This window comes from Plectropomus leopardus, chromosome 12, assembly GCF_008729295.1.
Source record: "Plectropomus leopardus isolate mb chromosome 12, YSFRI_Pleo_2.0, whole genome shotgun sequence".
Classification (NCBI taxonomy): Eukaryota; Metazoa; Chordata; class Actinopteri; order Perciformes; family Serranidae; genus Plectropomus; species Plectropomus leopardus.
This window is the reverse complement of record NC_056474.1, coordinates 3,003,069-3,030,880: the sequence shown is the minus strand read 5'-3', so window position 1 is coordinate 3,030,880 and position 27,812 is coordinate 3,003,069. Positions and strand designations below refer to the sequence as shown.

At 38.7% G+C, this 27,812-nt stretch overlaps 1 protein-coding gene and 1 pseudogene across 1 annotated transcript; one reads left to right on the top strand and one right to left on the bottom strand.

The window, feature by feature from the left end:
* Positions 1–1,897: 1,897 nt before the first annotated feature.
* LOC121951359 lies at positions 1,898–18,222 on the top strand (annotated as a pseudogene).
* Positions 18,223–21,817: 3,595 nt separating this feature from the next.
* LOC121951838 (ras-related protein Rab-18-B) lies at positions 21,818–27,650 on the bottom strand. Its single transcript, XM_042498325.1, has 7 exons — positions 27,518–27,650; positions 27,112–27,167; positions 26,927–26,988; positions 25,324–25,396; positions 24,982–25,100; positions 23,815–23,881; positions 21,818–22,359 (listed from the first exon to the last, which is right to left on the bottom strand). The coding sequence occupies exons 1-7, from the start codon at positions 27,583–27,585 to the stop codon at positions 22,187–22,189; spliced, it is 618 nt and encodes a 205-aa protein (XP_042354259.1). The 5' UTR covers positions 27,586–27,650; the 3' UTR covers positions 21,818–22,186.
* Between the last annotated feature and the right edge of the window lie 162 nt (positions 27,651–27,812).

Below are 27,812 nucleotides of genomic sequence, written 5' to 3'. Positions count from 1 at the left end.
AAACAGTCTTACATAAGAGTGTTTGGATGTCGGAAGGAAAAACATACGTGGATGACAGCAAAGTCGAAACCACAGAGTCGTTGTCAAACAGAGCCGGGCTGCGTGCCAGCATGTTGTCATGTAGTCACACTAAAGACGCCGCTAAGCTTCTGTCAGACCCACTTTTTATAATTGTTCACAGCCCTCGTTGCCTCAAAATGCAGGGTTCATACACACTTCTAGCAACAGATTTCCATGACTTTTCCATGACTTTTAGGCAAATTTTCAAGACCATACATTCTCTGAAATGACCATCAATACTCTTTATTGGTTCTTTTTTTTATTATATATATTTTTGTTTTAAATATATCTTATTAAAAAATATATATTGAACTCAGGAAAGTATTAAAACTGAATATTCCAATATAACATAGGAACTGTTTGTTATTTATGGCATGCATGAGGCATGTTAAATCATATTTTATTTTTTTTTTTTTTCCGGACATTTGAGGCAGACAACGGAAACTAGATATACGCCCAAATGATGTCCCAGATGTAAATGTCTGTTTCTGAACGTCTGACTCTGTATATCTGATCCTGAATGTCAATAAAAAATAAATTAAAAAAAAAAATAATCATATTTTAGACACTATGGAAGGACTTATGGGTTGCTTTTTTTAGGGGGGAAATAAATCTTTAAATATCTGTATTTTGTATTCATTTTACTTCGGCTGGTTTGAAAGCCAGTTTTCTTTAAAAAATAAACTAAAAAAATAAAAAGCCATTTTTTGTCTTTTTTAAATATTTTTTAAGGAAAAAAAGGATTTTTTTCTCTAAAAACTTTTTAAAGAAAAAAAATTTAATTTGAATGATTTTTAAATTAAATGTCTTTTTTTTTAAAAAAAACACATTTTTATGGCATTTTTTCTTTAGGTCATTTTTTCTTCAATGATTTTTGGTGATTTGAAAGAAAACATGCAGTAACAATGTGAAAACAGAAACTATTATTGGATTTCAAAATTTCCATTGGTCCTTGATTACATCAGACGTTATTATACGGGTTTGTGAGACAAAATTCCATGACTTTTCCAGAACTTTCAGGGTACACTTAGTTTTCCAACACTTTTTTTTTTTTAATGGGGACAAACACTGACATATATGAACACTGTGACTGGATTATTCTTGCTTGTGCTGCAGACAGCACAAAGATGCACGATCCTGACACTCAAATGCACACATTTTCTGTATGCAAGGATCGATTTCATTTTCCAGTTTTTGTTTTAACTGCATCACGAGCCAATTTGTCCTGAAATCCATTTGGGCTCAGCAGGACTCACAGTCTAACACCAAGCACAGTTTGGTGGTTTCGCTGGTTAATAGCAACCGTGCAATTACACCCATAAATTTCCAGAATCCCCCACTAAAACACGCATTAATATCTGCTGACACCATTTTCGGTGAAACCACAAGAGATTTGAGCACCTCATGGAGAAAATATGAGAGCATGTCAGAGTGCTTAACACAAACTTTTACTAGTAAATCTGACGACCACATTTGCTGATATTCTTGTGCAATATTTTTCATATCCTGGAGAGCTACTGAGCCTCTGCGAGCTTCTCCCCTCGCTGAGCTCTCTCTCTGGAGAAGCGATTGGACGACGGGGCAGCCAATGGGCGTCTGAGCAGCAGGTTATTTGAACTCTCCTCACACAGCTCAACTAAACCAGACAACATCCTCTGACTTTTCAAACATTATTCTCTCCTAAGAGCCTGTCATCATCTCAGAGGACGACCGGACACTTTCTTAATCTTTTTTTTTATTATCTTTGCGTTAATTCTATCCAGGATGGGAATCTGTTTCCTCTGTTCACATCTGGAGGTCTGCTCGTGCACCTGTTGATCTGTTGACTCTTGTGTGTTTAACAATGAACAAAGTTGCTGAGATGAAGTCTGACGCTCTGCTGCACTTGGAGGACAACATGAGAGCGGAGGACAGGAGCAGACTGAACTGTGCGGACTTACCAAAGAGCAGTTTAACAGACGGGCAGAACGCAGAGCTGCTGCGATGCCAGGAGACCACCGACGACAGCTCGGCTATCAAATACAGGAGATACGGGTACGCCCTTTTTGTCTGTGCTGGAAATGTCTGTTTCGAACAGTTAAAAAAGTGGTCGGATTTTAATTTATGGTAGTAAAATGTATGTGAATATGCAGGAAAATGTTCCTGTTCTGCCTTTTCATTATTTTTTTTTGCACTTCTTTAGAATTGGAAGTTGCAAAAAAAAATATTTAGCACTGTGTTGTTTCAAAGTGTGAGCAGAGGGGATTGTGGGTGGTCTTTGTGAATCTATGAGGCAACTTGTGATTCCTCCAGGTCTCGTCTGGGCGGGGTCAAAGTTCGCCACAAGAGACACAGGTGCTGCAGGACATGGCCCGGCCGCTTAAACACTGGCTGTACAAACATCGGGACAACCCCTATCCCACCAAGACGGAGAAGGTCCTGCTGGCTCTGGGCTCGCACATGACGCTAGTGCAGGTTCGTGCAAGAAAGCAGGGAGGGTGCGATGACGGAAAAGTGACTTAAAGGGATAGTCCATGTTTTTTTAAGAGGAGTCATTTGGGGTTCTTATCCACAGTAGATGCACGCCTCCGGTTTGGAGAAGCAGGCTGAGTGCGACATTTAAGCAAAGCAATGTGCTGCTGTGACAAAGTCAGCAACAAAACATATTTTACCCATCTACATTTTTTTCTTTATTGAGAGTTTTTTCATTGCTTTAGCCACCAGACATCAGCTGCTGGTCTACATCTGCTTCAATCAGTTTGTTAGTTATTAGCTATTTTGTGACTTTGGTAAATCCAAACTAAGCCTTTTAAATGCTAAAGAGACACAATAATGCAAAGAAAATAACTGACTGAAGCAGCGGTGGACCAGCAGCTCCTGTTTCAGCAAAGTTAACCCTTTGAAACCTGAGCAAATTGCCTTGATTCAGCAACTTAAAAACACATAGACCAAAAACAGATAAGACGTAAGTAAAAAGTTACAAGAAAATTACCTGAAAATAAGCAAAAAAAGGAGAGTAAAAACAAAAACTAACAGGAAAATAACTCATGTAATGACCCAAAAATTCGCTACAAACAATTTTTACTAAATATTACTAAAATATTACCTGAAAGTTAACAATAAAAGTAAAAAAAAAAAATTTTAAAAAAATCATACACATAAATTCTGTACATAATTTTAAATATATAACAAGAATAATCATAAATATATTTTTATGAACAATTTTTCCCTTTTTTAAATATAATTTTCTCTCTTTTAAAAACTACTCTTTTTTAGGTTGCATGTTGCCTTTTCTCGTGTTTTTGAAATAAATCAAACCAATCTGCTCAGGTTTTTCTCTCAGTGGAGTCTGGCTTTGAAGAGAGCGGCTTCATTTTCCTGTTAGAGACCCTCTGACATTAAGGTTAAGCAGTTAAAAATTCTCTCAGTAAAGTGTACACTTAACAAACATTCATTTTCCTTTTTTTGGCTAAAATACGTTCTGTTGTTGCGCCCGTCCACAGCTGTGCATTGCTTAGCTTCCTCCAGGCTGCTTCTCCAAAGTGGAGGCGCGCTGACAGACATCTCAAAAAAACCGAACTGTCCCTTTAAAGGACGTGCTGATATTAAATCTGGTGTGTGCTGTTGCATAACGAGGTGTATCTGTGCAGGTTTCAAACTGGTTTGCGAACGCCCGGCGGAGGCTGAAGAACACGGTGAGACAGCCAGACCTGAGCTGGGCCCTGAGGATCAAACTGTACAACAAATACATCCAGGGGAACGCTGAGAGACTGAGCGTGTGCAGCGATGACACCGACTCGGACGGTACGGGCTGCGAGATCATCTCTCAGTGTTTACTGCTTTTGTTTTTATAGATGGAACTATGGACCTAAAACTGTCCCCAATGAAACAGCAGTATTTATCATATTTTTAACACCTTTACCCTTTGAAAACTAAACCAACTGGCTTGATTTCTTAAAAAACAAACATGGGAAGAAGACAATGAGCAACTTAACAGGAAATTAGCAAAAAAAAAGAGAGAGAGAGAAAAAGGTTACCAAAGAATCACCTGAAAAATAGCAAAAAAGAAAGATTTAAAAAATACAAAAGAAATCACTTGAAAATTAGCAAGAAAAACAAAGTTTGAAAAAATAACAAGGCAAAATTTGCAGAAAAAGAGAAAGAGAAAAAAAGGTTACAAAAAAATCACCTGAAATATAGCGCACAAAAAAAGAGAGTAAAGAAATACAAAAAAACACTTGAAAATTAACAAGAAAAATAAAGTAAAAAAAAACAAAATAATCACAGAAAAAGTTTTCTGGACATTTTCCCTTATATTTTTTTTTTAAAATAGTTTTTCATTCTCCCTTTTTTTAAAAATAATTTTTTAGGTCTTTTCACTTTTTTACATTTTTTTTCTTGCTCATTGTTTTTGTTCATGTTTTCAAAAGACAATAAACAGAAATGCTTGAGAGAAGCGTCTGAATTCAGCACAAGAAAACTGATCCACGTTTTAAAGGGTTAAATGATCACTGGAATCTGTGCAACATAAAAAAAGTTACATTTTTGTTTTGTTTTTGCTGCTATAGATGAAGAGTGTCCCCTACAAACTCCCATCAGCCAATCAGACTTCAGATCACTTCCCACAAGAACGCGCTCCAGAAGCAGAGCGGCGTCCTCGCCATGGCGGACTCCGCCAACAGTGACGACAGCACGTCGCCCCCGTCCAAGTACAAGAGCAGTTTACTGAACCGGTACCTGAACGACACCCTGCGGCACATGATGGCAGCGAACGCCGATAACGTCGCCTCAGCCCGCAAGAGGAGGAGCCACTCCGAGTCGTTCAGCTCCAACGAGTGCGATCGAGACGTCGTCTCGCCGGCGTCGTCCTACGAGACAGAGGCCAACTTCGTCTACCAGATGGGTGAGCGATATCATCGTTTGTCTCTGTGCACGACAACATTACACGTTAAAGCAGCTGCAGTTGATTTTGGCGACCCCTATGGACGAAAGCGCAGCGTTTCCACCCTCACTTCGTGTTGTTAAGATCTTCATCTGCATTGATTTTGGAAGTGAGTGAAAGATATTTTTAAAGGTTTAGTGTGTAGTGTTGAGTGCCATCTTAGTGGTGACGCTGCAGATTGCAAACAACTGAAACTTTTTGTGCAAAGTGATGCAGTAAAGCGTAAACACAAATGGCTCTACAGCGAGTGCTGTGGATTATAAATGAATATTTTTGACCGTTACATTCTATTTCAGCCAAAATAACCCCCTGAATCCCACACACTGGACCCTTGAGATTATTTTACTTTTTTTGCAGGTCACAGCAGTGAGGTAACGTATCCAAATGTAATAACTGCAATATGAAGATGGTGAAACAAAATAAACCTGGTTTTAGCCACCAGCGTAAATTCATATATTGATGTAAAACCAATAAAATGCAGGAATAAAATAGAAATATTACAGATATGTCAAGGAGGAAGAGGTGCAATTCATAACTGGTTTTAAATTCTTCACAATCCAGCAATCTGTCCAATGACAACAGGCTGACTCCTGTTTTCGCGGTCCTCTGTCACCGTCCCTTTTAGCGTTTCTTTTTTTTTTTTTTTTGTTCTTGGGTAAAGTCTTTTCCCTTTGCTGATCCTGTTCAAATTTCAGCCATAATCCCAAAATAAAATGTCAAGAAAAATCATCTCCTGCCTCTCTTCAATGTATCCTCATACAACAATTTGTACGACGTCTAACTGATTAGTGTCCCGTAAACAGCGCCGTCAAGTTACGTGCATAACATAAAGTTACATACTTAGTGTGGAGTGATGTAGTTCAGGTTTAGGCAAGTGTGGTTTACCAAAATCTGCACTGAATATGAGTACACAGAATCAGAGACAGAGTGTGAATTTGGGAGTAAAGTAGATGATAGCAGACCTCGTCCACTGAAATCATGAAATAATCTTCCTTGTTAATTGCAGATTTATGTTGAATGTGCTGTAAAATGACACTTTAACTACCCTGCTTCCACTCAGTTCCTTTTTAAACACACCACAGCGTACAGTAAAATAAGAACAGACCCAACAGAAACGGCTCCTCAGAGCACCCCGACGTTAATAAATCTCTGGCATTTCACTGAAAGTCAGAAGCTCTGCGAGATTCAATTATGAAGTTACAGCGAATCTGGGAGGGAGTTTGACACCTGGGTGCCCTTTCAGACCTATAGGGAGCCCAGCTCACTGACAACCCTCAAATCCGCTGAAGGTACGGGAGCCAAAGCCTTTGCAAACATCACTAATAAGACTCATGCAGACGCTGAAATCCCTCATTTTAAAATTGGACGGAGCTCACGCTGGCTGCCGCCGCACACCGCAAATATCATTTCCATATACGAGAATGTGCCATTTGTTCCGCTTCAGCTTCTTGCCATGGTGGAAATGTCCAGTCCAGTCTCAAGGACAATTACAGCATGTCTGAGACTTTATTCTTCCCAGGGTGAGAAGTGGGAACCTCGGCCAAACGCAGAAGTGGAGCAGTCTGTCAGTAAAGCGCAGAAGACGTCTCGTAGAGCGACTGTCAGAGCTGCCACTCATCTGTGAGACAACGCAGGTCGCTCGTGTCCATCTGGCCTTTTCCCGTCCCCGTTTGAGGTGCAGCTTCGCTTCCCTGACTCATGTGTGCTTTGGCAGGCGGCTGCTCCCAAGTGTTACTTTCCCACTCAGAATCAATCTAAATGTACATTACATTACGAGAGCTGTGAAAAGATTTTTGAAAGCGGCTCTGCTCTTTAGCATATCTCATCAGTTTCACTCTGAAAATGAAACAAGGCATGCTTTAAGTTCCTTTCTTTTATTATTTTAGGATCACTTTTCAGGCAAAAACTGAATCCTGGTCCCCGTTTAAAGACGTTATTTAATGGAAATTTTTATAGTCTGTGACGAGGTTCAATCTGTATCCGGGAAACTCAGGTTAACCTCAAACTGGCCTACAGACATGAATAATTAGGATAATTCATCACGCAGGCTTTATTTTAAACCAACGGTGAAAGAGTTAACCCTTTGACACCAGAGAAAATTGGCTTGATTTCTTCCAAAACAATGTGATGAAGGCAGTGAGCAACAAAAAAGAAGAAATGACCCAAAAATAAGCAAGAAATTAGTTTTTAAAAAAATACAATAAAAATGCTTTAAAATTAGTTTGAAAAAATGAATGTGGCCTGAAAAAAGGTGCATCAAAAATTAAATCTAATAATTCTGTAAAATGATTGTAAATATGTCTTTACGATAATTAGCTGTAAACAGATTTTTTATTTTTCCCTGAACATTTTCCCCCAGCTTTTTTTTTTTTTAAAAAAAAAATCTTAAACGATTAATTTCTTTACTAAAAAGTGTTTCTAAAAGATATCGCACAAATTTTCTCAAGTTTAAAGGTTTATTTACTTGTGAAAGGCGTCTGAAAGCAGCACAAGGAAAGTTGTGTTGATCCAGATTTCAAAGGGTTAAAATATTGACCCTAATTTTAACTTCTTCGTATACGATGCTAACTTGCGGACGGCAGCTACAGTTGCGTCATTCTCACCGAACAATGATTACAACAACAACAAAAAACAAAACACCCCACAGAAGTGTAATATTGCTTACGTGCAATATCCAAACTGCAGGAGCAGATCTGCAGCCTTCAGGGAAATACGAGGATTCAGAGATTATTTTGGGGAATAATTTCACATTCTGGGAAGTGTTCATTTTCTTGCCGAGACTTAAACCAATACAGTTTTCATGTTTTTAAGCTTAATATGAAGCTACAGCAAGCAGACGTTAGCTTAGCTTAGCATAAAGAGAAAACAGCTATTTAACTCAGCTCGAAGGTACAACTAGCACCTCTAAATCAGAAATACTTTATTGATCCCCGGGGAGAAACTGCGGTTTGTTACAGTCGCTCTGATGCCACCAGAATTATAGTGGGTAGAAATAAGCACCAACACCAGAATATAAGAATATAAAATATAAAATATAAAAACAGTAAGAGCAAACAATTGGCACAGTATGGAAACATTTAAGTAATGTTAAAAAAAAAACATGCAAATAAGGTGCATAAATATACAACTATACTAAAATGTATCAAACTAGTACGCAAGGTAAAAAGTTCACTAAAATCCATGACTCTCCCTGCACCATAAATAAACATATATGTGTTTGTATTCACACTAATTGGATTCAAAGCAACAAACAGCACAGAGAGAGTGGCTCAGAATAAAAGGAAAATTCAAAATAAAATCTCCTCTTTTTTCAGCCTATTTCTCACAGACATAACTCAGCCCATTTATCATCAATATGAAACTATTTATTCAAACTTCTCAAATTCAGCTCCTGAGAATCAGTGTTCTTCTTGTTTCAGCATCATAATAATTTAAGATCTTCAAAATGCTTGTTTTTCTTTCTCACTGCACTGATATGTATTTGTCTGAAATGATCAGCACTGGAGATAACTATAAGAGAACAAATAATAATAATAATAAAAAATAATAATAATAATAAATAATAATAATAATAATAATAATAATAATAATAATAATAATAATAACAATAATAATAGTGATAATAATAACAGGCCTGTAACAGAGCCTGCAGGATTTCTCAGTGATCAAATTCAAGTCTCTTTTCTGTGTATTTTATCTGTTCTCAGAGATTTCTCAATTCTGAGAAGCCTACGAGCACAACAAAAGAATTTCTGCTGATTTATTCTTTTGCTCTTTCTTTCTACAAAAAGGGGTTAGGACAAATAGATCAATAAAAATATATTTTATTTCTGATGAGACAAAAAAAGTGAGCAAAATTTTCCGCTGAGTGGGGGTTTTTTTGGTTGTTTGTTGTTTTTATCTTGACTCTCTGTCCACCATAAATAACCATACAGCCTCGGTATTGGGGCCTATGCAACGATCAAACGGCACAGAAGGTGTGAGACAATTCACCAAAAAACAAACAATATCCTCAGAAAAATGCAAATCCTCCTTTAAATGCCTCATCACAAACTGTGTGCACTTCAGCAGCCACACACAAACAAAACCTAATAAACCTTCACAGGGCACTCAGCCAGCATTACAAACACGTGCATTTATAACCATTTCCCCAAATAAACCCTCACAAGCACATCAGAGGCAGCAGCGGCCGGAACATTTTCACTATGATTTGACTCGGCGGCAAATATTAGATTTTAAAACTTACCGTTTGATGATCGAGAGTGAAAAGTTGAAAATCCTGAAGATGAAAAAGTCTTTTCACTGCTGTCATGCCTTCAGGAGATTAGTCCAAATGGGTTTTTGCGACATTTTAAAGTGAGACATGTAGACTAATGTGACTTTCATTTATCTCGGTTTTAAACGCAGATTTGTTTGTTTCCTGGCGGAAGCGTGCGTCGCACCTGATGTGTTCGAGGACCGTCGGAAATCGGATAATTTAACGATAATGTCCAGAAAACAAATTTCATATTTACTATTTTTAAAATGAATTTTTGAATTCTGCTACAGGTGTTTTAATCTATTTTTTTTCATTTCTTGCATCACTTAATTTCAGCTTATGTTCTTACGTTTCTATTTTTTTTTATTAATTTCTTTCTAATCTTTTGGCCATGTCTTGTTAAGTTGCCCATTGCCTTCTCTCCATTTTTTTTTAAAGGAAATCAAACCATTTTGCCCAGTGTAAAGGGTTAAAAGAAAACCTTTCATACTGGAGCTGGGGGCTTAGAGGGTATTTAAAATGAAATATAACCTTTTAAATTTGCACGTCTCTCCCGTGAGCCAAAATATAAAATAAAATAAAAAAATAAAAAACAGCCACTTCCAGTGCTCAAAAAAACATTTGATATGTCTGCTCCATTTTTTAACCTCCAGACAACTGGCATAGCATAAAGAGAGGAAGCAGGAGGAGACGCCTAGCCCGACTCAGTCCAGGATAAAAAATATATACTGGTATATATTTTTACTGGGTTATTGGGCTTTTGGTCTAATGGGACATTTTCAGTATTAGGGTTTCAGAATAAAGGACCATCAGAACAATCAACAGTCTCTTTTCTCAACTGGTCGCAGTAACTTTGCTTCTTATCCGCTGATTTAACAAATAACGTAATTTAATGAGCTTCAGCTGCATTTTGGCTGGTAAATTGATTTTTTGCAGCTCAGTAGTTCACTCTGTTGGTTGTTGGTTCATTGGTCGTTCGGTCAGTCCACAAAAATGTCCATGTTGGCGTCCACAGTTTCCCTTGGAGACTGATACTTGGTATGAGGGTCAAGTGTGTGTGTGTGTGTGTGTGTGTGTGTGTGTGTGTGTGTGTGTGTGTGTGTGTGTGTGTGGCACAGACTGAATAAATAATGGAAGTAGCTACCATGTCGTCACCCATTGGTTTTTGGAGTATCGGTTTGAAGCCTTGAGTTCTCATTTTGGTTTTCTGGAGTCAGAGCTGATGATATCTGGAGGAGAAGGTGAAGCTGTGGAGGAGCGAGGGATGGATCTGACTGACCACCAAGGTCACTAAGGTTGGCCCCGCCCTTCACTATGTGTAGCTTTTGGCTGTAATAAAACGTAAAAAGGGAGTTTTATAAAAATTCACCTCTTGAACAGTTGTCATGGATGTTGAAATTAACACTAGAGACCAAACTGTGTTTTGAACCAGGCTGTAAACATGTTCAATTCTGCTGTAAAGTTTTAGCACGGGGGTCTATGGGGACTGAGGCTGGTTTGGAGTCGGCCTCTAGTGGCCATTAGAGGAACTGCAATTTTAGGTACTTCTGCGTTGACTTTATTTTTCAGCCGCGGAGTTCGGCAATGGTGTGAAGTTGTGTTTGTGTTCATGTCAGCTGGTTGAAAGGAGGAAGTGTGTTAGCGGTCTATCCCGAAAAGGTACATGACGGATTCACAGACTTCAAAAAAGTTCGTGGAAAGATTGTTTATGAGCCAAAGAACAGCTGATTACCCAGTTAGTGGGGAACGTTCCCACAACATTGACTAACGTTACCTACAAAACTGCAATAATGTTCTAAAGAAAACATTTTAATCTAATGTTCAAAGAATGTTTTAAGGAAATTTATCATTTCAAAGAATGTTCCTTTAACGTTAAACGCTGACTAAGACGAGATTTTATAACTGAAACTCTGAGAATATTTTGGTGCAGTTGCAAAGTGACAGCTCATCAAATTTTTTTTTTTTTTATAAAATGTTCCCACAATGTTACATGAGAACAAAGGAAGAACATTTTCAAAGCAACATTCATAAAATGTTATTTAGGCCAAAGATAACAGACCTTTTTTTTATGAATGTAATAAATTAAATGTAATTAACAATTTAAAAATAACACATTTTTAACGTTATTTTCTGTTTATAGAGAATGTTACCCGAACTTTAAGAAGAACATTCTGGGAACTAAAAGAAAACTTGCAGCTGAGAACGTTTCTAAAACATTGCATTGGTTGCATTGAACCATTCTCAGATCTTTTTTTGGGGTTACTTGATGTCATCACCACACACTTTGCAGCTGAAATGTTTGTGCAAACTTTTAATGCATCCCTGCTGGTCATATTAAGAGTGTTTTGCAATCCAGTACGGCTCCTCTGTGGAGGTGAAGTGGAAAGTGAAGCTGCCAGATTCATGACAGGCACTAACGCCATTAACACGCTTATACTCCGCTCAGGAGACGGCTAAAAGTCACCCTCAGCTGATGGACTAATAAGTGATGCCACCACACAGTGACTTACAAAGACATTTTAACCCCTCAAAATCTGGATTGACATCAGTTTTTTTGTGCTGCTTTCAGATAAGCAAATTAGTTTAATTTCTTTTGAAAACATGGGTTAAAAGGCAATGAGGAACTTGGCAAGAAATGTCTGAGAAACTGCAAGAAATAAGTAGAAGGGTGACAAGAAGACATAACTCAACAAAGGGCAAAATAAAATTAAAAAAATGTCCAAAAAAAAATAGATTTATAACTATTATAATTATATATTTAAAATCATCTTTCATCATTTAAAAAAAAAAAAAAAAATTAATACATATTTTTTACTCAATATTCAGCAATTTTGGGGTCATTTCTTGTTTTTATTTTTGTTTTTACTTTTCCTTTCTGCACATTTTCAGGGATTTATTTTCAATTAAATTTTTTATTTTACTAATTTATTGGTAATTTTTTGGGGTCCTGACTTATTAAATTGTTCACTGTCTTCTCACCATGTATTTGAAAGAAAACAAAGCACTTTGCTCATTTTTCAAAGGATTAAACATGATCCGTCTGCGTCCCACAGGCAGTAAAAGTATAACGGAAAAGTATAGCGATGTTAATTTTTACTGTACAGGAATGTGAGGATGTTTACGCCATAAAATATGTTACTTGCATCAACATCAGTATTTCCCTCAAAAAGGCTGGAGAGCCATAAAAGTGACCAGAATCGTGTTTTATTGGACGCAGAGCGATGAAAAACAAATCTGGACAAACGCCTCGCTGCGTTTTCCATCCATTTTGTTTCAAATGAAAACATGCATGCTGAGAGGGGGGAGTCTCCTGTTCGCGAATACGCGTCCGCATTGAGGAAATAAGATGTTTCAGTATTTTTTCAGGACGCAGTTGTTTCCAGCATGGATCCCAGTGACTCACCTGTGAGATGACTGATGGGATTTGAGCTGATATTGTAGGAAAACGCCCAGATAATTAAATAAATCAGCTCATGTAGACATTATTTCATTAAGAGTGGTTTAAATGAGACACGGTCCAATGTCCCCCAGCTCCACATCCTCCTAATATGACTCATTACGGAGACCTTTCAAAAGATTTTATGTCCTTAACAATGTTTTTCTTTAGGTCAAATGTTCAGTGTATGTTTCCCTGGATCGGTGTGCTGAGAAACCTGCATGGCTGACGTGTGCATTTTGCATCAATTTTCCTTCCTTCTTTTGCATTTTGAACTGCAAAACCTTTACAGATCTCTTACAATATTATCTTGGATCAAGAGACATAGGAACATTGAATTATAGGGATGCCCCAGACAAAATTAATGGTAGTAATATAATGCTAAATCACATAATGTGCAGAAAATTGTTAATGTTTTATACAAATTGCAACACACTGTTAAGCCATAACTAAAAGACTCTTATTTTCCTTTTTTATGGCTTATAATTATGCGATTTTAGTAGCAGAAGAAGGTAGGGGTGAGCCGATTAATAGGTGTAGTAACTCAGGCTCCTGCTGATGCAGGGAGAGAGAGAGATCCTGCCTCGCTCCAGTGTAATCAATTATTTATTATTATTATATTTATTGCAATTTTTAATTATTGTTTTACATGATATTTATGCTTTTTTTACATCATATTTATGCTATTTTTTAAAATATTATTTGCAATAATAATTGAATTATTTTTTTAATCTAAGTTTTAAGCATAATCAATCAGTGTTATTGACTCATAATCATAATCAATCATCAATGATTAATTTCTCGCCAAGACATGAGAGGGGTGACACCTCTCAGAGGTTGATATCAATGTTGTTTTCTAACTCTCAGGGAAAAAAAGGAAATAAAAGTATTTCCCAAACAGCCCAGCTGCCCAGAAAAAAATGTTGGCATCGTACGTTTCTGCAAACCACGAATATGTTAACAAAACCGTGTGTTTCACTGAGTTGTTGCAGTTTTAAAGCCACCAAATTTGGGTGTTTTATAGTCATCCATCTGTGTTTTTCCAGTAGATTTTTTAGGCTCCAAGCGCAGGTGTTTTTTAATGACCCCTCAGTGTTTTTTCAGCTGATTTATCGCCACCGAACAAGTTTTTTTTGTTTGTTTTGTTTTATTTTGTTTTGCAGTAAATGTCGTGGTTTGGTTTTGGTTTTGGTTTTTGGATTAACCTGCCTGTTTTCCAGCATCTGTTTAGGCTCTAAATGTGGGTGTTTTGGAATGAGTGGCCTGTGTTGTTACAGCAGATTTTTAGGTAACAAACATGAGCGCTATGTAGAAACCCATCAGTGTTTTTCCAGCAGATTTTTAGTCACCAAGCATGGGTGTTTTGGAGTGACCCCTCTGTCATAAACAGCTTTTTTAGGTTCCAAATTAGGGTGCTTTTGAGAGATCTGTCAATGCTTTTCGGGGGTCTTCTTATTTCCCAAACATGGTTGTTTTATAGTAACCAGTCAGCGTTTTTCCAGCAGCTTTTAGGCTCCAGACGTGGGTGTTTTGCAGCTACCCATCAGCGAGAATAGTGCCACAAAAATTGGCTCTTTTTTTACACAGATATCACTGCTTTTCATGCTGACTTTTGACTTATCCGCTACATAATAAAGTGCAAATGTAAGATATCTGTGCTTCGCAGAGATGCACGATGCGGACATTTTAAAATATTTTAATATTCCACATTTTTGAATAAAAGCTCAAACATGAAATTATAACTATTCTGCAGCTCAGTGTAATGTGTATAAAGAAAGCAGTGAGCAGCTTCATTACCCTTGTAAAGTTTAGTTGAAACTGATCCCTGCTGTAAATTTGAGACTCACCAGAGGTAAAACAATGTTTATTCACGGTAATAAATACAACAGAGGTACTGAAGTACTTTCTTGGCAAAGCATGTTATGGCTAAAGAGAGAAACGCTCGGGGACGTTCAGTAGCAAAAAAGTATAAAACGGCAAAATGATTTACTATCAGCAGGCAGTTGCTCTTGGCTCCAGGCTGGCTAAAGAAATCAGAGACGGGGATGTTTCGGGCTGTTAGCATTGAAAGTCTGCGTTTCACAGTGGGCCTCTAATTTCCCTGTCTATTGCTCTCTGATGAAAAATCACTTTTGACCAGCCTCTATCTGCTCCAATGAAAAAAGGCAATATTCCAAAACTGAGATGGAAAATAAGTCCTACACATGATGCACAGACCTCAAATAGAGATTGTGCAAGCAACGTGATATTACTCAAAAGTCCTATTTATTCTGCTCCTGCCTCGGAAACAGCCAGAGATACTGTTGTTTCATTTCAGAGCCTGGAGAGAAAGACTACTCTCATGTTTTTATTCATATGACACTCCCCTGCCCGCTGGTAAAAGTTAATCAAGTGTCTTGGTCAAAAAAGATGGAGATGTGCAGGAGCAGGTTTTGGAAAAGGAAAAACACACAACGGACCAACTTTACAGGTGCTAGCAGAGCTCTGGAAACCTGAAAGCACAGTCAGTCCTCATGACACGATGCAGATATCAGATTTTTTTTCCCCACTCTTTAAAACTGAAGAGAAACACTGTGTTGCATTTGTGTTGGCGAGAGCAGCGGAGCACAGTCAGACTGGTGCACCTCACTGAGTCAAAGCTTGTAAAACAAATCCAAAGAGACATCCTGGACAAGTAGTGACTGCAAGGCAGCAATTAAAATATATATTGGAGGGGACACAGCCACCAATAAAAAAATAAATTAAAAAAAAAAAAACAGCTAGGCTACAACACACCACGCATAGCTGTCCAAAATGATAATTAGCAAATGTAATCATAATCACAAACTAACTTTACAAATGCCATTTTTATCATCAATATTATCAGTTCAAGTATTGTGATATGGTTTGTACCAATGTTGTTTTCGTACCCCAGCAGAGGTTTTTGCTCAACTGCTGCGGGAACAATCAATTTTGAACACTGCACTGTCTCTCTGTGTCATAACTTGAAAATGTATTAATCAGTCCCTCCTGGATTTGGCAGGCTGTTTTAGGATTCTTGTGGCTTGAAACGCCTGATTTCATGACAAATTTTCTAAAGAAGTTTTTAATGCGTGTTGCAATGTGTACAGGCATTTCTTTCCAACGAAATTTCAGGGGCAAAGGAATATTACAAAAATATTCTCTAACAAGTAAACACGAGGTAACACAGCAGCAGCGGCTAACATCCAACACTGAGCCATAAAACGAGTTTAAATAAACTCATCCAGACACCAAAACGGCTCTTTCATTAAACCAGTGTTCACAGGCAACCCAACCAGGCAAAGAGCTCACACTCCCACAGCAGTTGTCTCATGATAGACAGAGGGCCTTTTTAGACAGAGATCCCACAACAAAGTCCCTTCTTTCAGCAGCCTTTGCATTTTTACACAGAACCAAACGACAGCAGCATCATCCTGCTCCAGTTTGTGATTACAGACAGCATGCCGGCATTGTGGAATCAAAATTTAATTTTATTTACAAAGCTCAATATCTCAAATCACAATTTGCCTCAAAGGGCTTTGCAGCACACGACATCCCATCACCTTTGGACCCTCACACAAGACAAAACTCCCCAAAAAAACCCTTTAGAAGAAGAAGCTTGACAAGTAACACAACAGCGGCCTCAAATGTGACATAACATACGCACCGGTAGCATTTTTCTAAACAATAACAACGTCATAACATGAAAAAAAAAACAATAATTTACAATCTCTGTTGTATGGCGGCTGACCTTGTCCTCATGAATCTTATTGTTTTCACAATTTGCAGACAATTATGACCACTGTTCTTCTTTTCTAAATTAGCTGCTACCTGCTAACAGCTACTTTCCAAATCTCCCACGGTCAGTTGCACACAAAACACGTTGTCAAAACATCACACGTGCCGATTACGCTCTGATCCTTCAAGCTGTGTTGTTTATGCAGACACTGTTTCTGTGCTGAGGCAACACCGCCTCCTCTTTATGCTATCATACAAAACATTGAGGCGACATAACGGCACGATATTCCCACCCTGAACAGGCAGCGTAAAAAGTGCTAGAGAGAGACAGATGAGATTGTGAAAGTCAAATTTGTCGTAAAGTTGCAATGCTTAGACTAAATTGCAAGGTCGTGCAGAATGCATGGGGACTGGCTGAATTTGCAGTTATTATTGCAACACTGCAGCATCCTGGAGGGGCTGATTAAAAAGTGGAAAAATGTAAAATGAGTACAATTTGGGCTAAATCACTGTTGACTGTGATAATTTATGAAAATGAAACATTTATGAATGTTTATGCTTTTGCAATGTTGGGCTAAATTCCTGTAATGTTAGCTCAGTAACATACATCACATGCATTAGCATGGGGCTCCAGACCCCCCCCCCCCCCCGTTTCACCCCCCCCCCCCCCCCCCCCCCCTCCCCCTGTGAGTATCTCTGTGTACTCATGGGCAATTATGCAGGATCTGCTTGGAAAGGTGTTCCCAAAAGCAAGAGTGTGCATCCCTCGCCAGCAGATTTTGTGCCCCCTAATGGCCCTTCTCTACGGCCTTGAACTGTACGCACAAAATCTAATATCCAGAGATGCACACTCTTGCTTTTGGGAACACCTTTCAAAGCAGATGCTGCATAATTGCCCATGAATACACAAAGATACTCACACACATGCTGCAAATTATAAACTCATGCGTTAATACTTGGTATCACTAACATACAGCCATAAAGCCTAATCCAGCATTGATTATATATTGTTTGCAATTTCACTGCTATCAAGTAAACTGATTCATGGCACATTTTGAGTCGTTTTCTTCTCTCTTGCAGACACAATGGACTATACTTCAACTCAATGTGACAGGTAAGTGCAATTATTCATTGCTCAATCTGCAATCGAATCAGCTGTTTGCACTTTTCAACTTTCATCAGCTTGAAAAGAAATACGCTTCATAATCCCTCTTGGAAGTAGCTCTTGAAATTGGACCGTCACCCCTAATTCATCCACATTATTCTGGCTTTATATCAAGAGGCAAAACAAAAATTGCTCTTGATTTTTTCCAGGTTAATTTAGGCTGGAGGTGAGATGGTGTTTAATAATCCACATCACATGCAGCTGTTTTTCTTTGATATATTCACAGGGAGCAGCAGCAGGGCCGAGGCCAGCAGAGACGAGGCGATCAGGGCTGGCGGGAGATCCACGCCGCCGTGGCTCTCACCAACTTGGCCCAGGGGCAGAGCTGCACGGCGGAGCAGAGCAGCGTGACAGCGCCCAGAGCTGGCACGGGGCAGAGCTGCACCCGGGAGCCCTTCTCAGTTACGAGAACCACTATCATGGACAGGATGTGTGTCACAGGACCCACCGCCGCTCTGAGGCAGAGCTGCACCGTGGGGCCCACTCTCACCAGCCGCATCATCCAGAAGTCCTCTCACATCTCTGAGGTCCAGACTGTTAACGTGGCCCTGGCAAACAGCGTGTAGGCATTTCATTTGAGCATCTGGTCCATCGTTCCATATAGGAATACCAGATGCTTAAGTGCCTCACAGTATCTGTACAGCCTCTGTTATTTTGTAATGCTGATAAACTTTGACGTTTTCAATCATTTTTTACTTTGTAAAATGGAAAACTAACCTAATGCAGTTGAATATTTTCTATAGTTTTTTGCCATGTTTCTAATGTCTTCCTATTGCCGTCTGTTGCAGTAAGTTATATTAACTTCAATGAGACTGGATGATCGTCCAATGCTTTAAGTCTGACAGCAGCTATTTGAATAAACCCAATGTGAAATCTTTTGACCAGTCGTTTGCTTTAAATCACTGCTTTGCAGCGGCGGGAGCTGCAGTTATGTTCTGCTGGACTGTATTTAGTGGTAGTTTTCATGTGTGCAATTGTGGGTCTCCTAGTTTCATTCTATACTTTCACATAGCTTTTTAAAAGGTTGTAATATGGGCAGAAGGGTGCAGACACGGTGGACTGAGCACAGAGACGCTTCTTTAAGTAGAGTACTGTGCTTTAAGCTTTTCTGAAGAGCAAGAGATGGTTGGACATTTTTTGTATTTGTTGAAAAACATGTCAAATTGAGTTTTCCAGCCCAGAACTTTACTGTATGAACGAACTTTTCGGCACTTTAACAGCCGACAGGTAGTTAGCAACAAGCCAGTGAACACAGAGTGGTGTGGTGGAGACCAAACACTGAGCTAAAAGGACGTTCATCACTACAAATGTGGCTCCAAATGAATGCCACGTGAGCTCTAATGTTCTTAAACTTTTAAAATATTGTCAACTTTCTTTCTTTCATTCCAACCAAAATTTAACATCTGTCCAATGTAACTAAACCTGAGAGAATGCGGACGCAGTCGTGGCCGGGGAAGAGGCCAACTCGGCCCGCCAATTTTGCAGCCAGAGCTTAAGGTAAGTATTAGTATTTACTAGCAACATTTACTAGTTCTGCATATTAGTGCATCATTTCATGCTCCACTTCTGTTGGTTAGCAGACGCAGGTCGTAACAGCAGTCAAATATTGAGATTCTGATCCAAAATTTCCAGGATATGGAGCATCCAAGCAATTTCAATACCAAAAAAATCAAGCTGTTTTGGCTTCATGCACCACTGAAAGGGACCCCAGCTCCAGCACTGTATCCACTTCTCTTTATACATCCATGGTAAACAGTCATATAGCAGTCTGGCCATTATTGCTGTGTTTGCAGCTTGTTTCTGCTTCCCCCTAGTGGCCTAAAAGTTAGTTAATTTAAGTTCAAGTTTTTGGAGGTGTTCCTGATGAAACTGTGAATGTATTGCAATAAGATAAAATGTTAAGTTGCTCACAAATTCAATGGGATGTCGCTGTGACGAATAGATCTTCTGTATTTTATTGAACAGCAAACATCCTCAGATGATAAGTGAGACACACAACTGTCATCTGTTTCTGATGTTTGAACACGACTTCAAATGCCAAATGAGATCTCAGGAATTTCCTGACCTCAATATGCAGCCAAAAACTCGTGTTACTGGAAATATAGAGTACACGATAAGCCTCGGGAGGACGTCTGACAGGGAGACTTGCGGTGAGCGTCCTCCATCTGGGGACATCCTGACACCAAACATAAGCTTGTAATCACACAAAGTCCTCAGGGACTATTTCACAAAACATGATTAACAGATTTTTCCACTCCCGCTTTTGGTCTGTTTTTTGACATTTTGAGCAAAGAATGTTTTCAGTCTTGCATGTACGGCAGACGAGTCATCAACAAAGTATTATGGAAAGAGCACCTCACTCCTGTTTCCACTGTAAACCTGCTTTTGATTAGACGAGCTCCTGCACAACACGGAGACGTAATGGCAGCTCTCAAATGGCAATTAAGCAATAATTAGTCTTGAGCGACCGCATCTCGAGGCTGTCGTTTATTTCAGTTTGAAACAATACAAACTTAACTGGACCTCAATGTCATTCAATGTTAAGGCAGATATCAATTTAACATATTGCTGGGTATGATTCAAGAGGCGCACAGCAAACGCAACAGGAAAAAAGGACAGAGATAAAGGTCAACATGATTTTAGACAACAGAAGAAATTCAAACAAATAATACATCAAATCCATATCATACAGCAGACAGGGAAGCTCTTAGGAATGCTCTCATACTATAATGTGTGAGAAATGCCTACAATGAGTCAGTGGGACATTATATGGACCACAGCACCACACAGAAACTGCAAAATAAATGGGAGAAAACAAGCTCACAGGGTCAAAGCAGAGACTACACGAACAAACTGCTTCCTTCGTTTTGCCAGATGAGATCAGGCAAAAAAGAGCTGCGAGCTCAAGTGAGTAAATATTTTATTGCAATAGCTCTTAAAGGAATACTCCACCCGCATAATGACCATTTGTATATCAAATACTTCCACACGGTACATTGAATTTCTGAAAAAAATTGAATCATGGGGGTCCAAGTTTAACAGCAGCAAAACATCACTTAACTAACTAACAACTCGTGCAGCATAATCCAGGTCTCAATTATCCAGTCGTACGTCCCAAACACATTTTCACTAAACAATCCAAACTATAACATCTCTGCCTACAGGCAGCATGCTGCGTGCTTACTCTGCCACACATGAGACTAAATGAGATTGACTGTACTGAACTCTTTAAAAATCAGGCTGAACAAATAGATGGGTTTCAGTCCAAATATAGTGCAAATGTTCACCACATTTTCAAAAAACTGTAATAAGAAAATGCTTTTTTTTTTTAAATGTTGGGAGTTGGTTCATCAAGATAAGCTGTGGGTGGCGCCAATTCTCCAGTTAGAAGTCAGAAAAAGGAGGCGCAACAGCATTATATATATATATATATATTTAAGATAATTTTCTTGTACTTTTTGCTAATTTGTTGTAAATTTTGGGGTAGTTTCTTCTTGTTAAGTTGCTCGTTGCCTTCTTCCTAGTTTTGAAAAAAGTCAATCCAGTCTACTCAATTTTTAAAGGGTTAAAATTACTTTTCCGAAACTTTTGGTCAGTTTTTGCTTATTCCATGTCTTTTCCAGGCCTGGAAAACATGATTGTAAAATTCCATGATCTTGTCATGACCGTGGGAACCTGGACATAAAAACAGGTGGATGAAAACGCGACTGTTGATATACAAATGGTCATTTTGCAGGTAAAATTCTCTTTTAATACTGTAAACCTGTCACTTGAAGCTGTTGGGTCCAGATCAGACATGCAAAGACAAAGATTCGATTGCAGGAAATCCTAAAAGACAACGGCTACTTGTCTTGCATGAAAGACGGTACATCTGAAGCCTCTGAAACACATAATTTGATGGAAATCACCATCAAACGAATAAGAACTGGATTAACAGTAAAAATGAAGTTGTGTCAGTAACTGTAACCATTGTGAAATGTCGCATTTGGGATCATTCACAGTGTTGCGGTGCATAACGACAGATCACTCAAAGTCTTTTGCACCGAGTGACGTGTCATAAATGAAATAGAGTTTGCAAATGTCAGAACATTTTGTACTTTGCAGTTTTAGATAAGCAAAAGCAGAGAAGTATATTTTCTCTATGGAGGATTTGAAGGACTTATATTTTGATTATCATGAATTTTTGGGGGTAAAATTTGACAAGCTACGTACTGTAAAACCTACAAATTGGTTCATGTAATAGGCACTACGCTATTCACCTGATGTCTTAATGTACAACAGAATCACTGCTGCCAATAAGAGAAATTGAAACCAGACGTACGCGTATGACGCAGCGTACACTTGGCGCGGTTCTGTCAATTAAAAACACTATACTTCCTTAGGCAAGAGGCTATTTTTGCATGATCCTTCCATTTATGTTTTTAACAGAAAGTAGTGACAGATGATGGTTGGAAAGGAAGTGTGCAAACAGCAAAGTCCTTTCGACCCGCAGTACTACTCCAACATTTACCTTTTTTTAAAAAAGTACTCATCCAGCTCCACCTCTCTCTCTCTCTCTCACTGTTTCTGGTCCGTAGTCGCTCCTATCAGGTTCCCGTCTGTCCGGTTTCAGGGTATGGAACAGTATCCGCCACACGCCCTGCCGCTGCCCTGCTCCTGCGCCCCCAGACGGACACTCTGACCCTGGTTTTCGCTCTCCCAGAGCCCCGGAGTCTGCAGGATCTTCTCCACGAGCTCCTCAAAGGCACACTGGACGCCGTCTTTGGTCTTTGCACTGGCCTCTGCACAAAATCAAGATAACAATAGTAATACAATAAGAACCTGAACACCTTTACAAACAGATGTTTACAACGTGACAGACAGGGTCTCAGGGAGTTCAAAATAAACATCAACAAACATGCCAAACAGAGGAAGGTCGAGAGAAGTCAAACAAAAGGACAAGAAGAAAATGCAAACACAAAAGGTCAACAAAAAAAAAGCTAAATAAAAGGAATAAAAGTAGGAAAACTGGTGGATCCCAAAAGGTAGTTCAAGTACTAAATGGATGAAGTTTTTTTTTAAATGTAAGACTAAAAGTCATAAAAAAAAAAAAATAATAATAATAACAATAATAATAATAATAATAATAATAATATGAGAGAAATAATATTAATAAATAATTTCTTTTTGTTTGTTTTTCATTACCTGAGGGTATGAAAGGCTGAGATGTGGTGAGAACAGATTAAGTTAATTTGTGCATTTTCATTGAAAAAACAACATTTCAGACAAAAAGCTGGAAAAAATCATTTTCAAGAGCGAAATAAATTTTTAGATTTTTTGTGTTTTCTTTCCCTCTTATGTCAACTCAGAGACACCGGCGGACAATGAGAGCGGAGCAGACATTTGGAGACACCGGCAGAGACACCGGAGGAGACACCGGCAGAGACACCGGCGGAGACACCGGCAGACATCACATGACATCACATAAAACCAAGTCTGTAAAAGTGAATTTTAATAAGTGATCTAAAAGAAGCCACTGATTCTGTGTGAGACTTATCTCCTCAGGCAGGTCGCTCCAGAGCTGAGGGCCCCTCGATCAAGATTTATGACACAGGCCAAAAAGATTACTTTCCAAAATGTTACAAAAAAAACATTACGTGAGCTTTTAAATCCAAAACATCTTCTTCTTCTTTTTTTTTTTACGGCGTACTAAAACTAAAACGACAGGCTTTAAAAATGTTCCCGGTGTTGACAAACATGACATATAAAGTATGAAATGACTTCATTTAAGCAGCCGGAGACATCCAGCAGGATGAAGACATCCTCACAGCGGATTAAATCCACGACATCCTCTTGCCCAACCCTTTTCAAAACCCCTTAATTTAGCCTTTCTAAAATGGAAACTCCACAGAAAATGTTAACGTAATTTCCCAGAGAGGGGCAGATTGGAGATGAGAATCAGGAACACGTGTAGACATGGATCCGATAAATGAAAGCCCGCTAGATGTTAATCATAATGCAGTTCTGCTGGAGCGGCCGCATCTTTCAGCGCGAGACACTCGAAGATGCCAGCTCAGTATAAACAAGGCAACAAACCCAAAGTGACTGCATGACTTACTAAGTGATGTCCCGACTGCGTCCAAGTGCACAATTACAGCTCTGACTTTTAAACGCAGCACGGTGAGTTTTAATGGCTGTACAGTAAGTCACATTTTATGGCTCTATTAGTTTAAATGACCGTGTCTGATTTTACCCACCAATAAAAAGCATGGAGTGTTTCCTCGCAAACTTCAGCCCCTCGTTTCTGTCCACTTCATGGTCATCCTGAAAAACCAAACACACTTCCTGTGTAATTTTCTCTGCGTGGAACACACATAATAAATGATTAGACATCATGGACAAGTGCGGCAACACCAAAAGCTGCTGGGCACATTTAGAAAACACTTTGGAGTGTTTCTGGTGTCGCATGAGTTTTATTTTTTTACGTATAAAGCCGTGGCTGACATTAAAGGGGACCTATTATGCTAATTTTCAGGTTCATATGTGTATTTAAGGGTTCTGCTGGAACATTTCATGCTTTAATGTTCAATAACACTTTATTTTACTCATACAAGGCGGGTTTCCATTAACCCATAAATTTAAACTTTATTTTGCAAAACTGCAATGGAAACACTTTTTAGTCTTTTCTAGGTCACATGATGCTGTGTCTTTGTGCTTGTCCGTAGGAACTGGCTCCCTCATGATGCAGCAGGAGCTACAAGAGCTGTTGTCGCATCACGTAACTCTGAGAAAGTTGAGTGGATCATCTGAAAGTTTTGAATCCACAATTCATCCGTGAAATCGTGGACTATCAGCTCCCAGAAATCCTTCATACGAGGCCGCTCCCACATATAAGGGGCTCGCCTTTCCATTATCGCTTGCATAACACACCTTCATCATCTTTGATCGGAAATTATGACCGTTAGTGTGATGGCTGCAATATAAATAAAGCTGCTAATGTCTTGAACATCCATCGCCATCCTTCTTAACCAACTTAACCGCTTAAACACCAAGAATATCATGAACATGACATCACAGGTCGTAACAACGAGCTCAAGAGTTCAATTTAAAGGCAGCATTTGTAACATAAACAAGTCTGTCACAGCTGACATCAGTTTGTCTCGACGGAAGAAAAAACAAACGATGGAAACAGAGTATTCAGAAGTTTTACTCACACACATTACTTTTAATTATATTTACCTCATCACTTGAAACTTTGGCCACATTTCATATAAATATCTGACATCTAAAAAAAGAAAGAAAAAGCATAATAGATCCCCTCTAAGGCCAAATTTGAGCCTTTGGCCGGTTTATCCAAAACAGAGCTGTTTAAACTGTTTAAAATTATGCTGCACGTGTGAAGCTGTTAGAAGCATCAGACTCACCCGATCAATTTTGTTCCCAACGAGCATTTTCACAATGTCGTTGCGTGTTGTGTAGGTTTCCAGCTCATTCAGCCAGTTTTCAAGCTTCGTAAAAGTGTCGCGCTTTGTCACGTCATACACTGTTAAAACCAGAAAAACAAAAAAGCAGTTAGACACGAGTGTGATAACATTTTATTATGATGAATATTTAGCTGCTGATTCACAGTTTTTATCCAAAGACACTTTCAGACTAATGTGTAAAGAAAGTGCTATAATAACCAGAGGATGTGATTCTTTCATGAAAAGAGAAAATTGTTTCTCGGTCTGGTATAAACGTGTTTTTTTTAAACCATCAGTGTTTACCCAGAATGACTCCCTGTGCACCGCGGTAGTAGCTGGGTGTCAGGGTGCGAAATCTTTCCTGTCCGGCTGTGTCCTGCAAAAGTAAAAGACACCAAACTTTGAATAATAATAATAATAATAATAATAAACCTAATACATATAGCACTTTTCTTAACAAGATTACAAAATGCTTTTCACTAAAACAACAGATGAAAACAAGTCAGCAATAGAACGACAATAAAATAAAATGCAAACAACACAGTGATCATATATTAATACTGTGGGAAATTACTGAGGGATGATAAAACTTAGCAACATATTAAATATTCATAAATGCTACAAAAGAAAGTCTTAGGAAACTTTTCAGACCAACGGGTACACGAGGAAGCGTCCACACTCAGACTGAGTTTTACACGTGTTACAAAAGTCAGACTACGGAGCTAATCATTGTGAGTGAGCTCAGCACCTGTCATTATTTTTCTTGTTTTGACTGAGGAGGAGTTCAAATATTTTGAAACCTTTATTGATCAAAAGTTTTACTGCCAACACAGAATACATTTTTAAAGTACTGCAGTGCTTGTATCTAATCAGCAAATTAGATTCAAGCAAAAGCATTTCAGAGACTGTTTACAGAGTGTTGTTTAAAGTATTTTAACTTTTAACATGTGCACATGGTATGTGCACCTGGAGGCGAAGAGCAAAGATGGATTGTTCAGAATTACAAATATGGCCAGAAAAAAATATTGAGAAAGAGCAGAAACAACTGGGATGTGTTCATAAAACGCAGTGGAAACCAGGGCCAAAAAAAATGTGGCTGATCCTGTTTGTCCTCTTTTTCGAGGATTCATAAAATCGCCTTCAGGATGACACAACAGAGCTGCTGCAGCAACCAGCATTTACAAAGTCCTTCATACCAGATGTCAGTTTTTCAACCAACAGAATACTCTTTTAATAAAAGCAATGCAGTACTTGTATTTGATCAGGAAATTATATTCATATAATATAAGTAAAAACATTCTGGAAACTGTGCACTTAAGTTTTGTTGAAACGTTTAACATGTTTTTGTGGTTGGTAAAAACTAAAAATTCTGGTTTATTCCCTTTTTCACCCTTTAAAACCTGAGCAAATTGATTTGATTTCTTTCAAAAACATGCGGAGAAGGCTATGAGCAACATAACAAGATGTGGCCCAAAATTTAGCAAGAAATTAATTTAAAAAAAGACAAGAATTACATGAAACTTAGCCATAAAAATGTAACAAAAAAAGAGGAAATTATCATTATAATAACGTTGAAATCAAGGATTTTTTTCTGGCACTTTTCTCTGTACCACATGTGACTTCACAAAGTCCTCTTTTCCTCATTAAGTATTTTGAGCTCCTCCGCACAAACTCATTTCTCCTAAAAAGGGAAATAAATCTGTAGGAGTTCAGTGTTTTGGGCTGAGGTTATGTTATGGACTCCCTGTGTGTGTTTGCTGTGTTTTTATTTGACTACATGTTTTTCAGTCCCCTTCCGTGTTTCCTGCTGAGCAACGTCGCCATCTGGCGGATAAACACTGCAGATAAATCGTGTTTTTCTTGACAACTACAAATACTGAAAAGCAGAAAGTGACTTCAGTCTTACCCAGATGGCGAGTTTGGCTTTGTTTCCATCTATTGCGAGTGTCTTTACTTTGAAATCCACACCTGATCAGATACGAGAGGAAGACAGGAAAGAGAAAGGGCGTTAAATAACAAGCAGCGTGTATTATAAGTGTTATGTTCGTGTGTGTGTGTGTGTGTGTGTTTGTGTGTGTGTGTGTGTGTAACCTATTGTCGCTGACTGCTCTGGGTCAAAAGTATCATCTGTGAACCTCAGGAGGAGACTGTTTGGAGAGATAAAATCGCATGGAAATGAGACGACACAATAGGCTTTTGTGAGCTGACTAAAAGGCTTTCACAATAATATTAACACAACAACAATAACACAGCTTTAAGCTGACTTTTCACTGAACAAACAGCAGTATAAAGTTTTACTGATGCCTCTATGACGGTGACGTTATTTGTCACTTATTTGTCAACCTGTTAGCAGTAAGAATTTGTCAAAAGAAGGACAAAAACATCAGCAGCTAGCCGTATGAGCAGCTGCTGAGCGGAGGCTTTGCAACTTACGTAACAAGAAGAACATAAACAGTCTCAGCAGCTAGCTAACAGCTCGCTAAAAACACACACAAACCTCGACTTCCCGACTCCGCTTTCGCCAATTATCAACAGTTTCAGCGTCGTCAGCACGTCGTCATCCATATTCCTGCCGGAGGTAGTTTGACTCGCAGTCGGCGACGCTTTAATCGATTAATTTCACTCGTTTTTTGGGGAGCAGCAGGCAGCTAGCGGCTCCGGTGACAGCCTGCTGTTCACGCAACTTCCGCCCAAGCGTCCGACGCGTGACGTCACGGAGGATCACGAGGTAACATAACATAACATAACATAACGTAACATAAAATAAAATAAAATAAAATAAAATAAAATAA